Source organism: Peromyscus californicus, unplaced genomic scaffold (genome assembly GCF_007827085.1).
Source record: "Peromyscus californicus insignis strain IS unplaced genomic scaffold, ASM782708v3 Scaffold_4__1_contigs__length_199733344, whole genome shotgun sequence".
In the NCBI taxonomy this organism is placed as follows: Eukaryota; Metazoa; Chordata; class Mammalia; order Rodentia; family Cricetidae; genus Peromyscus; species Peromyscus californicus.
This window is the reverse complement of record NW_026294562.1, coordinates 90,258,673-90,280,424: the sequence shown is the minus strand read 5'-3', so window position 1 is coordinate 90,280,424 and position 21,752 is coordinate 90,258,673. Positions and strand designations below refer to the sequence as shown.

General features: G+C 35.5%; 1 protein-coding gene across 5 annotated transcripts in view; it reads right to left on the bottom strand.

Moving 5' to 3' along the window:
• The window catches only part of Btbd10 (BTB domain containing 10), a 60,597-nt gene that overhangs the window by 17,769 nt on the left and 21,076 nt on the right, over nucleotides 1-21,752 (bottom strand). For 2 of the 5 annotated variants that reach the window (XM_052763447.1, XM_052763448.1), the window contains 2 exons: nucleotides 21,214-21,371; nucleotides 1,143-1,339 (listed from right to left, as the gene is read on the bottom strand). In XM_052763447.1, the coding sequence (XP_052619407.1) occupies nucleotides 1,143-1,339; nucleotides 21,214-21,314 (298 nt within the window). In that variant the 5' untranslated portion in view covers nucleotides 21,315-21,371. Of the gene's footprint in view, nucleotides 1-1,142; nucleotides 1,340-16,475; nucleotides 16,824-21,213; nucleotides 21,372-21,752 lie in introns of those variants that run through there. The other 3 variants (XM_052763450.1, XM_052763449.1, XM_052763446.1) reach the window with 2 other exon arrangements.

The window sequence follows — 21,752 nt, the reverse complement described above, 5'->3', positions numbered from 1 at the left end:
TCTGACACCCTCCTCCTTTAATTCCTGTTTCCACAAGGTTGGTAGCATTCCCAAAGCAAAATTTACCGAAGTGATAAAATAATTATACTCTGTTCTTCTTTCTCAGAGACTGAACTCTATGTGGAAGAGACCAATAACTCTTTTGTTACTTCTGTCCATTTCTGACTTATAATATTTGCCTGTCTTCAAGGACCTACTCAGATACTGTCAACTTTTCTGCCTAATAAGACCTAATTTAAAGGATTCTGATTTACAATAGATTATCAGAAACTATCAAATTTAGTAGTTTTGGGTGGGTGGGGGAGGTTTGCTGGGGATTGAAAGGGCCTTTGCACATGCTAAACTAGTATTCTACCCGAAAGGTGTGCACACGCGCACGCATGTGTGTGCGCGCGCGCGTTATGCACGCGCACAGCCTAAATATGTTCCCACATACACAGGTGGTGGAGATTGAGCCCAGGAATATGTGCATGCTAAAGTAACGATGATCACAGAAGCTATGCCCCAGTCCGAAATCAAAGTTTGTTACTTATACCTTCCCTAGGGGGGAAATTTTAGAAATCAACTGTTTCATACTACTTAGGCACATTTATTTCAGACTGTACTTTGCAGTCATACAGTGTGTTGTCCTGGGCTAACAATAATGCTCACATATGAGTAAGAAGGAAGGAAAAAAGACCCAAGCTGTTAAGAAAGTAAAACATACTTCTCTATTTTTATTATTAAATTTGGAACCCTGTCAAAAATCAGAATAAAACCAAAAGCCCACAACGCTTATTCTTTTACTTTATTTGTTACCATGATTAACTAACAAATCCTATCAATAATTTACCTTGCTACTATTTTATAATAAGCCACTGTATCTAATGAGGTATACATTAACTTGAAATTTTCTTTTAAAAGTCTGTGTCACATTTTCAAAGGCTTATGTTACTTTTATAAGACTGCTCCCAAACTGAAAATTCACCTTTATGTTTGATTTATAAGCTATCTTTTTAAGAATCAAAAATCAGATAAAATACAAATAACTGAATCTTAACAAAGACGTGAACCTTCCTCACGTGTCATGCACAACTGAACATCATCACAATTGTAAAAAGGACTGATGATGAGAACTGGTGGGGTACGATGATCTTACGTACCAACATGGTGCTGTCGTGTTGGTGAAGTCACATTGCGAATACAAGGAGTAAGCTGAGACTCTGCTCTCTCGTGAGATGAATCTCGTGATCTGTCACTTGACCTTCGTCTATCTCTTGATCTCTCATGTCCCCCACTAGCACCATGCAGACTCATTTTGGTGTGGTCGACTCCTCCCTTAGCAACACGTGAGGCAGTGCTGATAGATTAGAAAAGAAAATTAACCATAAAAGCAAAAGCAAAAGGGGGGGGGGGAGTGCTTTAAATGAAAACATGATTAACATATGACTGATATTTTTAAGTACATAAATCAAATGTTACTTTTTGATTCTGAAATCTGATTTACCAAGGTGAACCCCTAGGTTTGATAAATTATAGAGTAATGTATTTATAAAAACCATAATAAAATTCAATGTTTAATAGATGAGAAAATTAAAACCCAAAAGGGTTAACTGACTCTTGCTACAGAGACTCAGCCTCTCCTACCACTCAGTACTGTATTACAAGCATTCACTACCATGTATGGCATCAAGTGACTGCTACAAGTATGCTTAGTAACAGGAAGTATACAGGTATTTTAAATTTCTTTGTAAGGGAATCCTAGATGGAGAAAGCACCAAGTTCTAAAACACTAATAAAATAAAATAAAATAAAAAACTGAGGTTTGGGTAAAATAACTCTTCTTATCAAACAATTCTCCAGGCAAACAAGATGAACTCATTTTTAGAATTTCTTCAAATGTAATATTATTACTATTTTAATTTTTGAAAAGTACTTTCCTAAAATACGCTACTTTCTGATTATAGAAAGTTAGGGAATTAAAATTTTTTACAACATGTTACATAGACTAAGTCTTACTGTGAGAAGTAACTGGGAACATCACCATTTAGTTAAAATAGTGTAGTAACAGAATTCCCTTTCAGTATTATTAAATATGTACACTACTGGCACAACGATGTGTTAAACGACAACTTAAGATCTAGTATTAATGTCTGTTCTTATCAGTTTAAAGGCCAATAAAAAGAAGCTCTCTCTAGAGCTTACCCGTGCAGCAATAATACATTAATTATTAATGTATTAATTAATGTAAACAATTCACATTATCCAATTTCTGAACGTCTAACTACTAAATGAGTGACAGACAAATGCTTTAGAATCTCAAAAGACGGCGGCACTGCCAATAGACTAAAGTTAGGGAGCTGACAGGACAGTTTAGTGGGTAAGGGCACTCATGGCTGCCAAGGCTGACAACCCGAGTTTGATCCCAGAAACCATGTTCAGCAAACTGTTCTCTCACCTCCATGTGTGAGTCCCACAAAAATAATAAGTAGGTAGATAAATGTAATGAACAATTTTTAGATTAGAATTAGTCACTAGGTCCTGAAAAATACGTAAAATTTTAATAATGAAAATGGAAACAAAAAATAAAAATTAACAATGAAAATACAATGCAGGTATAGAAAAGGCAATGGTAATCACAGCCAGACCCAAGACAACTGGAAATGTAGCATGCTAGTTTATATGACAGCTCACAGTTTAAAAAATAGTATAGCATATTTGAGAGGTAGAAGGAACTCTTGGTTTTACAGTAATAAAGAGTTAGAGCCAAACTCTCCTTTAATAGTTACATAATAGCTTGAGTTATTTAATATTCTGGAAACAGGCCCCTATCTGTATGATGTAGGTTCTAAGATTCTACTATCTACGGTTGACGTTATGAGTAAGCCAGGTATAATAAACAGAAAGGGTAGCAAAGCACTGGCCACAATGCACCTCTTAAATGCTAGCTGTTTAGTTACAACAGATGAGGACAGAAAAGTTCAAACTTCCAAGTTTGTTTAGTCATCTAACACATGCCAAGATGGTAGTAACACTGTAAGCGGAGTCTTGCTTCATTCTGATGTTCCCTCCATGTGCAATGCTTTCTTTTTATCAAAACCACACTGGTTAAAATGTGATCTTACAATTCCAAAGGCAGATTTAAATCCTTTAGTGACTCAAGGTCACCTTTTTTGTTAGCTTATTAACTATACTGCTTTTGTTATTTTTGTGGTTTGTTTTACTATGGAAATCAATCACCACTCTGCTATAACAGAGACTAGAGGTACAGAAGATAAGGCAGACTTAGTTACTCCTAGGGAAATAAAGTCAGTTTGTTAGCAGCTGCAATCATGTTTCTCATAAGCCTTAAGAATAACAAAATTTTCCACTCTCATGTTCCTTCTAGAAAAAGAGGGGAGCAGTTATATTCTTAGAACATAACCGTTTTCTTCAAATAGAACCAAGAGATTCTACTAATGGAACAGGAATACCAGAATTTCTGGCTGACTTCTGAAGTAGAAAAAGGAGTCTATATTAATAGAAGGATCACATATGGGGGTGGTAGAGCCCCAAAAACCTTTATTATTCACACTGCTCGGTTTTAATCCTTTCGAACTACAAGAAAGCAAATTTCCTAAATATGATTTAGTAATTTCATAGACTGTCCAATCACAACTATGGCTAAGGCAAACACAGGCTAAATGTTCAGCCTGAATAAGCCAAGCAGACTAATTAAAAAGGTGTTTTTAGAAGACATCATTTTAGCTTAAAACAAATTAGACACTGCTAAATGTTCTACTGTAATATTGCCTTCATTTCTAAACTGCTTAGATTTTAAATAAATGCAAATGGTCACATATAACCATTTTTTCTTTATAAGCCAAATAGCATGAACCCTGAATCAGCTTCAGAAGTCAGATGTTACAGAAGACAAAATTATGTTCTCTTCTATTTGATTAAATAATTTTAGATCAGGAAAACACTCTAAAGACAAAGCAGTATGTGCAAAACAAATGACAAGGACAAGCAAGTTCAAAGAGACAACTCTGCTTTGGGATGCATTTAAAAGACTGTGTGCACTGTGTCAACTGAGACAGATAAGAAAGAAAGTGGGAGGTGGGGAGCGGGGAGGTGTTGGGGATTTAGCTCAGTGGTAGAGAGCTTGCCTAGCAAGCGCAAGGCCCTGGGTTAGGTCTTCAGCTCTGGGAAAAAAAAAAAAAAAAAAAAAGAAAGAAAGTAGCTCACTCCCAGTACCTGCCTAAAGGCTAAGACAGTATAAAGACTGCAGTTATTCTCGTTTAAGCAGCTTCACAAAAAAGAGCATAGCAGGCAAGATATAAGAGCTTGTGCATGGTGTGAGTCAAATTCAAATATGACCTCCTGGATGGAATCCATAAAGGAAGAAAAGTGAAAAGAGGAAATATGGAATAAGCGTCGGGACTTCTTCCAAATTTGATGAAAATTACAAAGTCACAGATGTGATATGAACAATAAGTTGCTGTGGTGGTTTGAAAAATGGCCCTCAAAAGGAGTGGCACCATTAGGAGATATAGTTTTGTTGGAGTAGGTGTGGCCTTATTGGAGGAAGTGTGCCACTGTAGGGGCAGGCTTTGAGGTCTCATATACTCAAGCTATGCCCAGCATACAGTTCACTACCTGTTGCTGCCTGAGGATCAAGATACAGAACTCACAGTTCCTTCTTTAGCACCATGTCTGCCTGCATGCCACCAAGTTTCCTGCCATGATGATAATGAACTAAAACTCTGAAATTATAAGCCACCCTAGTAAGAGTTGCTGTGGTCACGGTGTCTATTCACAGCAAAAGAAATCCTAAGACAATTGCCCATACACTTTAAAGAACAATGCAACAACAAATAAATTCCCCTTGGTCTAGAACAAAACTATCTTTCAAAAACAAGAGGAGAATACTGATATTTTAAGACAAAAAAGAAAACTGATCATGCGTATACATATCCAAAAGGCAAAAGGAAACAATTCTGGTAGAAGAAAAAAAATAATGCCAGGTAACAATGTGGATCTTACACAAGGAATGAGGGACCCTGAAAAGAGTAACTGCATGGGTAAAGTATTATTTTTCTTACTGTTTTAATCTTCTTAAAAGATTAGCTTAAACAACAACTATAACAATATGACATGAGGTTTATAACATACAGATGAGTACAATTGAACAAAACGTGGGATGACAGCACACTGCTGTGAGGCTTTATAACTACATAAGAAACAAAGAATTTTAGTTAAAATGTTAAAAACTGAAATAAAATGACCACACACACACACACACACACACACACACACACACACACACACACACACACACACACACACACACACTTACTTATCTGGGGCCAGAATGCTAGCTCAGTGGGTAAAAGTATTTTGCTGTGTAAGCATGAGGACCTAAGTTTAGATTCCCAGCATCCATGTAACAGGCAAACATGTAACAGGCAAATGTGTCTGAAACCTCAGGGATGGGAGGCGGGGTAGTTCTCAAAGCTCTCTGGCCACTCAGGTTCGGTGAAGAGATCTTATTTCAAAAAACAGGGAAGAGAGTGATAGAAGAAGATAATCAACATCAATCTCTGGCCTCTACATACCAGTTGATTCAAAAGATAACAAGAAAAAAAAATCAGGAAGATTGGAGGAAAAAAGGAATAAACAAAAATAATAGCAAGATAACAGACTTAATCATATACAAATTATCTAAGCCACTTAAATGCAAATGCACCCTAAAAGAGATTATTTGAATGGATACAAAAGCCAAACCTAACTATCCTTACTACAAGAAACACACATTAAATATGAAGGTACAGAGAGATTAAATAAAAAAGGATGAAGAAAGGCACTATGCTAGCATCAGCACAATGCCAGACAACAGTGCTCATTGTAACAGCAAAGTAGAGCTCAAAGACTAAGTTCTTTCACAAGGAAAGGGGGTAAATTCATTAAGAACACATAACACATAACAACTCAAACTATGTTTTTCTGTCTCAAATTATACAAAGTAAAAACTGATAAAATAAGAATAGCTAACCCCACAATTACTAGAGATTTTGACATCCTTATTTTTATATTTACTTACTTGATTACTTATGTATTATAGTAATAAGGATTAAACTCAGAGACTCATGTATAAGTGCACACTTCACCTCTGACCTATACTCTCAGGCCTACTGCAATGTTTAGTAGAGGAAGCAGACAGAAATCAATTAATGTGATTTTAATAACACTATCAACTGATTTGACCTGACATAGAACATGTCACAGAATAGCAGGAAAAGCATCCTTTTTATGTGCACATAAACATTTATAATAACAAACCATATTCTCGGCAATAAATCAAATCTCAATAAACTTAAAAGAACTTAATCATCAAAGCATTTTCTGACTACAACAGAATTAAATTAAAATTGAAAAACATTTGGAAAATACATTCAGAAATTAAATAAACATCTTTATTTAAAAGAGTGAAAAGAAATTTTAAAATTCCAAAAACAAAGAAACTAAAAATCATCAACTTGTCAAAAATCTGTCCCATGGCATGATACTATAGTAGTACTTAGGGGGCCTAATTCAACACTGACTCCCTATCGTAGAAAGAAAGGTCTAAGAAAATGACCTAGTTTGTATCTCAAGAAATAGAAAATTTTAATCCAAAGAAAAGTAGAAAAAACTAACAAAGAGCAGAGTGAAAACCAGTACAAATAGAAAACAGAAGAACAATCAAGAAAACCAACGGTAGCAAAACCTTAGAGGATCAGTAAGGCTGAGAAGCCTCTACCCTAGTCACTTAGGAAAAAGACTGAGGAGGAAGGCACGAACGGCTACTGTTAGCAATGCTGTGTTCAAATCTACTGAAATTCAAAGAATAGCTAGTAATAAGATGATGATAATACAAATAAAAGTCATTTCAAAAAAATTCAACAACTTGGGAAAATTACAAACCTACCACAGTTCACTCAAGAATGCAGATATGCTCCATATGTATTAGAGAAACTGAATTTGTAATTTAAAACATTTCTTCAAAAAAAAAAAAAAACCCTCCAGTTCCAGATGGCTCCACTGATGAACATTTCAAACAGAAATAATACCGACCCTATGTAACTCTCCCCTCAAACTGCAAAGATATAACTTCCCAGCTCATCCTTGAGGTCATTATTCCAACAAAACCAAAAAGTATCTCAAGAAAACTATAAACAGACAAATATTCTAAGTGTTTTTGATAGTTATTAACTAGCAATATGTGAAGACATAATAATACCACCAATTAAATGCAATTTATCTAAAAACCCAGGACTGGTTAAATAGTCCTATTAGTTATTGAAGAAAATAACATATATCTCAATATATAAAGAAAATACGTTTGGCAAAATCCAAATCTACTTTTGACTTAAATATAAAATCCAAACCAAACCAAACCAAAACCGTAGCACTTCATCAAGCAAATAAAGAGTATCTACGAATCATATTCAAAATACCCTTCCTAGGAAGAGAAACAAAGCACTAGTCTCAGTGTGTTGCTCAAGTGCTGTAGTCTGGATCTCACTGTCTCCCAAGGGTCCACATGTTGAAGGCTTGGGTCATTGGCCTGTGCACTACAGGGGTGTTGGGGGGTGGGTTGCTAGTTCAAGAAAGTATTGAGGGCATACTGGGGATACGCCCTAGAAGGGGAATTGGAACCCTGGTCCCTTCTTCTCTTTTTAGCTCTCTAGCATCATGAGTTAAGTAGCCTCTCACTGTAAACACACTATGGAGCCACAGATCCAACACAACAGGGCCAGGGAGTATGCATTGAACCTCTGAAACTGTGAGTCAAAAGACATGTTCTCTTTAGAAACTGATTATCATATGTAGAAAGTGGTAAACCATCCTTTTCCTCAAGACCACATGATCATCTATAGTAGATCCTACTACAAATGCTATCACAATCAAATGAGCTTAACACAGGTGCAAAACACTAGATCTCTATTTTAAAAGTCAAGTCTATTCCTATATACTAAGAAAAAGCATTCTTAAATTGAAATTTTTAGAAAGTCATTTATAATAACATTCAAAAGCTGACATGCTTTCCTGAATCAGAAGACTTAATACTGTTACAGTATTATTTCTCTCTATGCTGACCCCATGAATACAAATAATCCCAATTAAAATATCAAGCAGTATTTTGTTTTTTATTTTTGTGTATGGGTGCTTTGCCTGCATGTATGTCTATGTACCATACGCATGCCTGGTTACCCTGGAGGCCAGAAAAGGAGGTTGGATCCCTTGGAACTGGAGTTACAGATGTTTGTGAGCCACCATGTGGGTGCTGGGAACCTAACTCAGGTACTCTGGAAGAGCAGCCAGTGTTCTTAACCACTGAATCGTTGCTCCGGCCCCATTATGCTGGGCAGGTATTTAAAAAGTGACAAACACGCCGGGCGGTGGTGGTGCACGCCTTTAATCCCAGCACTCGGGAGGCAGAGCCAGGCGGATCTCTGTGAGTTCGAGGCCAGCCTGGGCTACCAAGTGAGTCCCAGGAAAGGCACAAAGCTACACAGAGAAACCCTGTCTCGAAAAACCAAAAAAAAAAAAAAAAAAAAAAGTGACAAACTCTTCTGAAATTTGTAAGAAAGGACATGGGGGTAGAGCTCAGTGGCATGCCTGTTTAGCAAGCATGAGGTTCTGGGCCCGATCCTGTGTGCACACATGGAATGCAAAGTGACTAGAATGTCTTAAGTGACTAATAAAAAAGAGTTACAAGACTGGCAACTTGACTCCAAGACTTATTTAAAAAATCACAGTTATGAACACAATGTAGTATCGGCATCATGACAGACAAGCAAATCAATGGCCCAGGAAAGGACCTATGTACATTTGACAATTTCAACAGCATTCAAAATCAATAAAGGGAGGAAGTATATTTTATCAAATGGTACTGGAACAGATAAGCAATGGACACTTGACTTCTAGAACTGGAAATAACAACATGATTCTGGTCTGGTCAGTAGTTCACATTATACGTAAGAGTTAACTCAAAATGGATCACAGACATAAACACAAAACTTTTAAAAATAAAAAGCTAAATTTGTATAAGAATGAAGTAATAATTGACCCTTAAAATTAAAAATTTTGCTCTTCAAAAATCACCATTAAAGAATAACAAAAAGGCACTGATGACACAGTAATTCTCAGATAGTTCTAAAGGACTTATACATGTATTAAATTCTCAAAATGGTAACAGAAATACATATATATATATATATATATATATACACACACACACACATAGATAAAATGAAGTGTATGAAATTATACTGAACATCAACAGTTATTAAGGAAATGCAAATTAAAATGACAACATATCTCAGGATGGGTAGACAAATGACCATGGGCCAGCAAAGTGGCTCAGCAGGTAGTGACAGCACACATAGACCTGTTAACCTAAGTTTGATCCCAGGATCCCACAAGGTGGCAGGAGAGAACCAACGTGAGTTGTCCTCTGACCTCTACACACAAAATAAATATATACTGAGTACTTATAAGGGCATGTATATAAAATGCAACTCACATACACCTGTGGAATCACTGGTGTGATAAAACCACTTTAGAAGTTATTCTGGAAAACAGCTTGTTTGAGAAATAAAACATATACTAGTCATATAATCCAGATACTTCATCTTTTATTTTATCTACCAAAAGAGATGCAGCAACATGTATCTATAAAGCTTAACCTGCATATACAAATAAATCTTCTATGTTTTATATGTAACCACTCAAAATTAGAAACTAGTAGATGTCTATGAGCAGGCAAATAAACTATTGTGGTATGCTCCTACAGCTGATAAGACTCAATAAAACATGAATATTTTTCATAAGTTATACAACTCACAGCAGGAGTAAATCTCAATACAGCTATGTCAACTGAAAGAGGGAGACATAAATATGTAAAATTCGAGGAAATACAGACAATGGGTAGAGTCAGAAGACAGCTTGGTAGGTGCACGAACATGCAGGACAGCAATTCAAAGAGGAGAAAAGAGCACTCAGGAAGCTTTTGGATGTGAAATATACGTCGTTATACTCATGTACTTAAGGTTTTATGGGTGCATAAAATATCTAAACTTATCAAATTGTACACCAAAACTGGCTTTCTGGTCACACAACCTGCCTGAGACTACCATCCCAGGAACCCACACATTCATCAAACATAGGTAATTTCAATCAAGCTTTTCTTCTAATAGTCTTTTCCTGATGGTACACATAGGTATGATTTGCTGAAGGAGGCAGAGGCAGAGGAATCACGAGTTTGAGGCTGGCCTGAGGTGGAACAGGTACCCACTACATTTCTTTCCATAGTTTTCTCACTGGCTCACACTAAAGTTTTCCCCATCAGCCTATACAGACTTGCTGCAAACCACAGAAATATATCGTAAGAACTCAGCTGGTTATGCAAAGTCACTACCTGGAGTAATCAGGGAATTCCTCCAGAGGAAGCCAAATCCCAAGGAGTTTTTGGTGTTACTTGGCTTGTTATATATCAGCTGTATTGTTATGAAAATCATATGTGCCTTCATAGTTTTCCCAATTGACTTCTCCCTAAGAAGGGCTAATAGTATGGACTGATCACTCTCTGGACATATACATTCCAGGAATTTGGAGAACAGCCTCAGGAAAGGCTTTCTCTGAAATCAGATTATCTCCCTTAGCCACTTTCAAGGACTACAGGAAACACCACCCAGGTGGGTGCCCAACTTCCGAGGACTAACAATGATAGCAGCCCACAGGCAAGTCTCCTGACCTAAGGTAAATTCCACAAGGAGACACCGCCTAGGAGAGGTGGACATTAAGTAATAGCTTTACACAATTTAGCTCGGACTCTCCCTTTATATACTGGGACTTCCAGAGCACAGGGGAAAAAAGAGAAAAGAGAATCAAAGAACTAGATGGGTAAGAACTTGAGAGGAACAAACTGAGATGGGGAAGAACTAGATTGAAGGGCTAGAAGAGAGGACTAGAGGAACGAGATGAAAGATGAGGAAGAGCCAGATGGGGAAAAACAAGATGAGGAAGAGCCAGAAGAGAGAGAAGGAGATGGGAGAGAAGCTGACAGGGGAAAGAACTAGATAGATGAGAACCTAGAAGAGACAGAACTAGATGAAGGAATTAAGATAGAACCTAGAGGGAACAGTAGATAAATATAGAGAAATCAGGCAAGAAAGGAGCTAGACAAGAGAACAGAACTGAAGCTGTGTATAAAGGATGTTATGCCAGAGGAATTAAAGCAAGTGGACTATAGAGCTCGGTGTGCTGAGATTCTATTTCCCAAAAATAGTCCTCGCCGTTAGTAGTTCTCTCTCCTGAGCCCCTGGGATGTATAATATTAAGGCTGGTCCCTCTAATATTATACAAGACAGACTCTTACACACAGCTGTATAGTTCATGGTCTCAGAAACCAAAAGCATTTATCTCAACAATCAGATTAAAAACAGCTACTATACCAACTGACCACCACCTACAGAGCTCACAGACACTATCCAACAAAGCTATGGCAGATACCCACATCAGATTCCTCAATCATGAATCCTTCCAGACCACAATTTTTTATCAATAAGGGACCAGTAACTTCTATCACCTCTTGCTCTATAAATAAACCCACTTTACATAAAAAAGTCAATCAAAATACCTACTTGCATTTAAAATTTTACAACTTTAACTGATAATGCTACTTATTTCTTTATATAATACTAATTTATTACTTAATTTCAAAAGGGCTCAGTTTTATACAATGCAACTATAAATTCCTACAACAGAACTGTCATACAAAAGTAATGTATAATGTGTTAAATGTCCAACTCTGAACACGGCTTTAAAATTTATGACCCAAACCACGATATTTCCTGAAGAGAGAATATGCCAGGGTACAGCTACACTATAGGATAAACTAATAAGACTAACTTTGTGAATGAATCTCAAGGGCATTATGTTGTACAAAGAAAAGAAAAGCTTATATACTATTTGATTGTACGTAGTTAATGGCTTCAAAATGGCAATGAGGGAGAAACAACTCATGGCTTGACAAAGGCAGAGCTGAGCAGTTTTTCTATGACAATGTCACAGTTCTGGATCCTGATATGGCAGTGGCGGGGAGGAATCACACATTAAAGAATAATAATGAACTCCTACATATTCAGAACTGTCTTAGTAACTTTTCTATTGTCATGACCAACACCACAAACAAGGCAGCTTATGGTAGAAAGCATTTAATTGGAGCTCAGGGTTTCAAAGGGTTAGAATCTGTGACCATCATGGTGGAAGAGCATGTTAGTCAGCATGCATTCATGGTGCTGAAGCAGTAGTTGATAGCTTACAACTGATCCATAAGCACCAGAGAGAGAGAGAGACAGACAGACAGAGAGAGAGAGAGACAGAGAGAGACACATAAAGAGAAAGACAGACTAACTGGGAATGGCAGGGGCTTTTGAAATCTCAAAGCCCACCCACCAAGTGACACACCTCCTCCAATGGAGGCCATACTTTCTAATCTTTCCCAAACAGTCCCACCAACTGCAGACCAAGTACTTAAATATATGAGAGTATGGGGGTGATTCTCATTCAAACCATCACAAAAAACTAGTCACAACAATTTTTAAAAGATTACTGCAGAATTGAAAGAAAATATCTGTAATATCCTCAAAAGAGAAAAAGGTGAGTAAATGAAAAGAAAATCAAACAAAATCAGTATTCATGCAATGTGCAGGTTCCTAAGGAAGGAGAGAGGAGTAGAACTAAGACAACAAAATTTCAGAAGCCATTGACACAGCAGCATTCATATCAGAAAACTGTTAGCACGAAAAACTATAATAGCTACAGTGTGACTAGTCTTCATTTATAGACTGTGACCACATAATATCTATAGTGTGATCACATAATATCTATAGTGTGACTGGTATTCATTTATAGATGTGACCACATAACATCTATAGTGTGACTAGTATTCATTATAGACGGTGACCACATAATATCCATAGTGTGATCACATAATATCTATAGTGTGACTGGTCTTCATTTATAGACAGTGACCACATAGTATCTATAGTGTGATCACATAATATCTATAGTGTGACTGGTCTTCATTTATAAACTGTGACCACATAATATCTATAGTGTGATCACATAGTATCTATAGTGTGACTAGTCTTCATTTATAGACGGTGACCACATAATATCTATAGTGTGATCACATAGTATCTATAGTGTGACTGGTATTCATTTATGGACGGTGACCACATAATATCTATAGTGTGACTGGTCTTCATTTACAGACAGTGACCACATAATATCTATAGTGTGACTGGCATTCATTTATAGACGGTGACCACATAATATCTATAGTGTGACTGGTATTCATTTATAGACGGTGACCATATGCAGCAGAGAGATCTGGCACAAGTACACAACAGTAGTAATTATTACTTAATTTGAAATATTTCTGTCTTAGTTAGGTTTCTATTGCTGTGATAAAATACCATGATCAAAGCAAGGAGAGAAAAATTTATTTGGCTTATACCTTCTGATCACAGTTAATCACTAAGGAAGTCAGAGCAGGAACTCAAGGCAAAAAAACTTGGGAGACAAGAACCAAAACAGAACCAGGAAGGAATGCTGCTTACTGCCTGGCTCCCTGTAGCTTGTTCAGCTTGCCTGCCCTATGCAACCCATGCTGCCCACAGTGCGCTGGGTCCTCCCACATCAATCACTAATCAAAAAAATGCCCTCACAGACTTGCCTACTGGCCAATCTAAGGGAGGCAATTCCTCAATGAGGTTCCTCTTCCTAGACAACTATAGCTTGTATCATATTGATAAAAATAAAAAAACAAACAAATGAACAAGCTAATTAACAAAATCATACCCTGGTATAACTTAATAACATCTGTGAATTCTAGCTGAAATTTCAGGATTATCTAATAATCTAATTACTTTACCCACTGTTGTCTGAAATCTGAATTAAGTCGGAGGTCTGAAATATGGCACAAAGCTCAATTTCAGGGTTCATGCTGCTAGCCTTAAGTAAGTCTGACTTAAACCAAGTTTAATTGCTTTACCAAATTACAATTTTCCAAATATCTGAAAGTAGTTCTTATAAAAATCCTTAATAACTGAGAATGGTGAAGAGGGAGGGGTATGGGGGAATGATAGCAGCCATACTATATTGTTGTTCTGTGTCATTTATTAACAACCACCCTCAGGACATTCTCCTACACAACACTAAAGCCACACAGTGGTGTCTAGCAGACCTTACATATAACCTTGGAATTCTTTACATTTAGTTCCCTTACCTACCTTACATTCAAGAGTATTTTACCAAAAAAAAAAAAAGGTCCAAACGTATTCCAAGGTTCCAAGGGTACACGCTATACTAGCTGCATAAGAGAAATTTAAAGTTAGTCTACTTTTTAAAACTCATTTCACATTTTTAACTGGTCTTCTTTAAGTTAGTCATACATTATCCTTCTCATTTCTGTTCCAAAATGTTGTACCTGCTTCAAAATCAGACCCAGAATCTTCTAGCAGTTCTTATGCTCTTATAAATCTTCAAAGATCACAAGAATTACCACTAATTGGAAGACCTTGATTGATGCAGCTTCTTCCTTGGATAATTTGCACCTTTCCCTTACGTCTCCTTCTACTGGTTTCCATGTCATTAGCAATGCTTGTTCTACTATCTGTTATTGGTGTTTCTAGCGTTCTTCCTCTCTAAGAAGCTTCCCAAACAGAGCTGAGGTCCTTCCTTCATTGTTACACACTATTATTACACTTCCCTGGACCTACCTTCTTTTATTAAATGTCACAGAAGAAACCCTTCTGGACAGTGCTCCCATTCTCTAATGTCTCAACTTGTTTGGATCCCAATTTTTCTGATTTTTATATGGACTTGTAAAAAAAATACTTTACAGCTTTTTGCTTCATTTCAAACACTGTGTATATCTTTAATGAGTTCAAGGTGAAATCACACCAAGGACCTTTTTACTGTCAAAAAAATTATATTCTTACTTAATTCCTTTTTGAAGAAATTTATAATATGAAACCATGTTAATCATTTCTCTGGTCATTTTTCAGAAGAACTACAATTAATTAAATGACAAAGTATATATAAAATACTGTGTAACTCAACTATGCTATAAATCACCATGACAGAATGTTCATAATTTTTAGACTATATCTTAAAAAACAGAACATGTAACAATATCTGGAAATCATTTTAAGTTTACATGAGATATATATTATATATATACATATATTCATATTTGGTTAAATATGCATTATCTAAAGCATTTTATTTTACTAGAAAAATAACATTTCTCCTATATGCTTTTCTGTGCTTATCAAATTTATGTAATGAATATGTATCACTTTCATAATAGGATAAGCATTATTATTAGAAAAGAACCAGCAGAACCAGAAAAAAGTATTCTACAAAGTGTAAGGTCAGGAGATTCAGCATCAAGTTCTCCTTTTACAATTTTATTATGATAACAAGCTAAAATCATTTCTAGGCCACAAGACACCTATATAAGATTGTAATATATATGCACACATATCACACATATAAAATCAATAAAATATATAACATACAATAATATATATATACACACATACATATATAGATATCAGGATAACTGAATGATCCTATTTTTAGAGACTAGACAGGGAAATAATAAGGAATATTAAAATAAGGCAAGGATGTTATAATTATTCACATTAGAACAAAGTAATTTTACTATACTGAATATACCAAAAATCCCTACAAAATAACTGTTAATGAAGGTAGAGGAAAATTTATTAACATGTTAAATTGTGCTAAAATTTCCTAATCAAGTAAGCACTGTCACCTGTGAAGATTTAAAATATCACAGCAAGAGCAATTATCCTGGTTTACAAATTTTTTATCTGGGCTAACATTAAATTACACTGACACAAAGACCATGTCCGGTGATGCGCTCTCAGTAGCAGCATTAAGATCTTCTGCTTGCATCCTGTACACTAGACAGTCATCTACCCAGCCAGGGCTTCCCCATTCAAACAAATTCAGTCTTGTAAAAAATTACTACATATAAACAGTTCCATTCATCTCTAATTCATTCCAAAGCAAAAATCTCCTTAATTCCATCTTCAGGTAATTATTTCATTTTTTTTTATCTTGAATTTTATTTTCAATGTTTCAAATTGCTTCAAAAATTGTTTCCTTAGCTAAATTTTGCATTCATAAAATATAATACTACATATAATGCATTCTCAGGTTACATGAAATAACAAAGCACCAAACCCATAAAAACAATAATAACATACTCCATTTAATGTGCCATGAAACTGAAATCAGAAGTATGGTCTTTTACATTTAGAAATGTAAATGCCTATTATGAAACAAAGGCCAACATTTCTCTCTACCTCTCTTATATTCATTCTTGTATATAGTTATAACCCAGAGATAGCACGTAAAAAATGAATACACACCTTCCTTTAGTATATGCCAGGGTAGACACACAAAAACAAGAAAAAAAATTTAAAATCAGAGTGTAAAGGGACTCTGCTTTTTCAAACAATGCAGCACTGAAAGCCAGGTCAGCATCCTTGGGCATTACTAGGAAACTTTAGTTCATCTGGTATTTCCATCATCCTCAAGATTCTTCTGAACAATCCAGTCTCCTCCTACCTCACCTGTCCACAGACTTCCTTTAGCTTTCCCCTCTCTACTGTGTAATCCTGCTGTTGCAGATAGTTAAGCTTTAAAGGTTCAGAGATTCAACCCCCTCTAAATATTAATTCAGCTCATTTTCTCACAGACACTGACTCAGCCGTGGGTTGTGCAGCACTGACGTTTCTAACCAAACAGCATCGTGTGAGCTGTGATCATCCCACTTCCCCATTCCTGAGCAGTGATTGGATATTGTAATTGATAGGCAGGTGGAAGAAAACGCAGGAGACAAGGGCTTAGAGATATGTAGATATGTTGCCAAATGCCATCTGTAAAGCTAATTCTAGCTCTGACGGCTTGCCAGGTTTTAGGAACTAGGATGCAGATAACTCCATTCCTTCCAGTATCAGTGTATCCCTTTTAGACAGTGAGCTCTTTAAAACCACAGGGAAAATACCTGCAACCTAAGAATCCACCCGACAACTATTCTGTTAAGAACCAAACTTTCCTATTCTAACTATTAAAGGGAAACTGCAAAGCATGTTTTTTTGTGTAGTCTCCAAAAAAATTTTTTTTAAAAATGAGTATGCGTGCTTCTGTGTGGAAATGAAACCTTGCAAAGTCTGATATTGGATGTATGCATTTATCTTTAGAAACCAGAACAGACTGCAGAAAGCAATTTTTACATAGTCATATTCTTTCAAATTCAAGAGCTTTTAGTGTTTCTTAGTCAGACATTTTAACATTTTACAAAAGAGGTGTTAAGTTTTCTTTTTTAAAATAGTAAAAAAAAATCCTCTAATTTGTAATTCAAAGAAAAGCTATCACATTTCAGGCCAAATACACTTCAGTTGAAATCACTGTTAACTTCAGCAAGCTAGGGAGTTCCTCTACATACATATTAACTATACTAGTTACATATATGTATGTAACACAGAAGCAAAGCTCACTGATTTTAACCTAATTTATTTGTATACAAACTACAGATCCATCATAGCAAATCTGCATTCAAAAAACACTGAGGGAATTATATATATGCATGAATTAACTGGTAAAAAAAAAAAGGACCATGGATTTGAAGGAGACTGGGGAGAGATATATCAGAGGGTTTGAAGGGAGGAAAGGGAAGGGAGACATGTTTTAATTAAATGATAATCTCAAAAATAAACAAAAATTTGTATTACCTAGAAATCACGATTCCTATACTAAGCCCTTAATTATCAACGAAAGTCAGTACACATACAGAGTAACTATTATTACTTTTATAAATCCACACTTATTTGATCATAGACAGCAAAGAAGGTGGGGGGGGCATTAAAGTAAAACTACTAAAAATGTAAGACTATTAAAAAATATATGTAAAACAGCACATTTAAAAAGACAACTTTTATATTACCTACTAAAACTGAATGAAGAAAACTATGCTCATTTATTTACTATTTACAAAATCTATTTATATTTTACTATTTATAAATTGCCAGTCTTCCTTGAGGCAACAACATACCTAAATTAAAAACTATATTTCTTTATTCTCAGTCTCCCTGATCTAGAGACAGCCATACCACTTATAAGCATATACCTGCTGGAAATTCCCCCCAAAGTTGATTTTTTTCATTCCCCTTTGTCTAGAAGATAAAGATAATGGCTAAGAGCTACAGATCAACCTTGTGATTGTGAGGGAAAAGTCAAACAAATCAGAGGATTTTGACCCTGATAAGCAATTATGATGCATCAGGTATCTCTTACCTCTGGATTTAATTATCAAAACCAACCAAAACAACAACAACAAAAACCCTTAAAAGACAGGGGTTTTTACTCAAATGTCAAAATATTTAAGAGTGAAAAGGGGGCAGGGATTGGTAGTGAATAGGTGGAGATACAGAGTTTAAAAATACCATCCATGAATTAGTAACTTCAGTCTGGGTGATAGGAAATGAATTCATTATACCTGCTCTCTCTGTAATGACAAATTATTTAAAATTTTAAAAAGAAAATGAGTAAGAATCATGTCCATAAATTAGATCTTTGTGATTACATGCTGGATAGTCTTGGGCAAGACTATTAACCTCATTTTTTTCATCTGCCTAATGGAAACAGTGATACTATTCAAAGCTGTGTCCTCAGATCCGGGCAAGGTAATCTCCTGAAGGTCCTGACAGATACACCCCTCATTCACTCTAATGCTGTAAGCGCCTCGGGACTAGCTCATCTTATTTTCCCCTAACTCAAGCTGACAATGATCCTTTCTCTGAACTTCAGTTTACAAGTCAGTGCCATGGTTTATGTGTCCTACAATTTTCTAACTGGTCCATATATGGATATTCAAGCACTCTGTAATAATGCCCGCAGGACCCTGGCATCCCTTGAATACACTCCTGAACTGAGGGAAGGTGTTTTGTTGTTTTTGTCAAACAATCCTTTTTTTACAGTGTCTTAAATGAAATTCCTTAAAAAAAAATCTACAAGTAAGCTGTTTTTATTTGGGTTTAATATAAATGAGCCTTAATATAAATCCACTCAAAGAGTTTCCTGGTCTTTTCCTTAAAATTAAAAAAATTATTTAGATGTATGCATGCATATCTGCCTAAGTTTATGTATACCATGTGCATGCAGGTGCCCTCAGAGGCCTGACTGAGGTCATGGGGATCCCCAGGGACTAGAACTGAAGGCACCAAATGTAGGTGCTGAGACCTGAACCCAGGTCTTTTCTCTAGTTCCCATTAACATTTTGTTGTTTTGAGACGGGGTTTCATGTAGTCCTGGCTGACCTTGAACTCCTGAGTCTCCTGACTTTACCTACCAAGTGCTAAGGCTATAAGCATGCACTACCACACCTAGCTTAAAAAAAATTTAAACCAATTGCTTCTTCCTCCTCCTCTTCCCTGCCACCCCCCAAAGTAGGCCTTAGTTTTTGTAGCCCTGAATGGCCTTGAACTCAGAGATCTGCCTGATTCTGCCTCCTGGGTGATGCCACTACACTACCCTTAGTATTTTTTTATGTCATATTTTAATATTATTATTCATTTTTATTTCATTATTATTTAATAAACTTTAATACTATTTATTTAATGTCTGACATTCAAACAATCCTATGTACTATTACTGCTTACCCTAAAACAGCATCAAAAAGTTGCTAACGCAAAGCTTAGTAGCAAAGTACTTCATTAACATATACAAAACCCTGTGCTCAATCCCCAGCACCACAAAAAATTAAAAATGCAGTCATTAAGGATATAAAAATAAAGAGGTTACTGAAATGAAAACATCACTATTATAAAGTTTTCCCACTGAACGCATGAACATTTCTACCCTTATCACTTCATTAAATAATGTACTATTGCACACCAGAAACATATCAAGAATTAGAAAGCATAACACAAAATTCACTTGAAACACACACACACACACACACACACACACTATGATACATACAACTATAGTCCCACACAATGATAAAATTCATATATCATTAAAGCCTCCAAAATACAGACAAAATAATTATCTAGGAAATAAATGAGAGTCCTACTTGAATGACATATACACAGAGAATAAAACAAACCAAAAAATATTTACACTGTGTGGCATGTACTTGTAAATTAATGAAATCAACATCAACTTAAGACAACATATGAAATTCTACAATATATGTAAGTATCCTGTCAGGTAGGAAGTTAGGAAGTATTTAATCATTCATATTTTCGAAATATATAGTTTAAGGTTTTCAAAACAGTTTTTAATATTACAAAAAGGATTTCAAAGTTATGGTATTATTTTCAAGAAAGTTTATATTTGTTACCAGTGATCAGAAGAAATTTTTTTATTTGAGTAAGCTAAACTTTCAGTATTATCTTCTACATAACATTCACAAAGCAAAATTCTCTATGAAAACATGCTTACATACCTGTGCAATGTGGAATTTAAGAGCTGTCAGTTAACATCTTAAAATATCAGATTACAAAGTGTTCCAAATGAAACTCTAGATTTTATCACACAGTGCAAAATCAAACTTAAAAAAATAACATAAAGGTAAGCATGAACTTCTGAGATCAATTTCATTTCATGCATCAAACTCAAAATGAACCAGTAGAGTCTGTCTAAAAAGATGAATTTTCCCATTTGATCAGTGTGCCTATGGAATACATTTGCATAAAGATGTCCTAAGGCAAATACTGACACAAACATATAAACTGTCAAGTGAAACCTGCACACATAATATATTTAAAGAAGAAACAAACTTCTTTTAAGCAGTTTCAAGTACATAAGAACTAATCTAACTTTGCCAGAATTCCAAACTGATCAAATTTTAACACCTAATTATGTAGTCAACTAAGATGTTAACATAATCTAGAGGCAAAAGTATTTAAAAAGCCAAAAAATACTAAAAAATTAAAAGAAACCTTTCTCTAAAAGCTATTTCAGGAGGAACAATCATGCATAGTGCTTTGTAAACAAGGTCACATCCTGGCAGGGCTTGCCACAATCAAATGAAGTAATGGTTTTTATAATTAGGTTGAACAGAGCTTGGATATGGGGAATATATATACATTTTCTACCTACCTTGAATGTTTATAAAGTTTACGAGGTCTACTATGCAATTTCCGATCCCAATTCTCTGGATCGCTGGAGTTACTGTCATAGGGATGAGGCCGTCCTGCCATCCCACTTCAAGTTTCCTCACACTACTGCTCTGAAAGCACACATGTAGCACCCATAACCTACATAAAAGAGTAGTGTTGACCTTTAAATCTCTTCCATGCAGAATAAAAGGCATAGAATTTTATATATTTGAGATTATTATGGTATACTGTAAAGAACTAAGTAGATCACAAAATACTAAACATATAAAATGTCATAAATCAGATTTAAAAAACCCCAGAATTCTTTTAAAGGTACTTTCCACTTGATACATCTGCTAAATTTGCTACCCTTGTGTTACAGTTTAATAATATAGTACTTACATTGAGTAAGTATACTTAAAACAATTATCTAAGTATTTCATGTTTCCAAACATCAATCAGTACCCCCAAAAGCAAAAACAATCCAGAGAATGATTATTTCACATAAAGTTTCACTTCGAATATATTACTTTTTTTTTT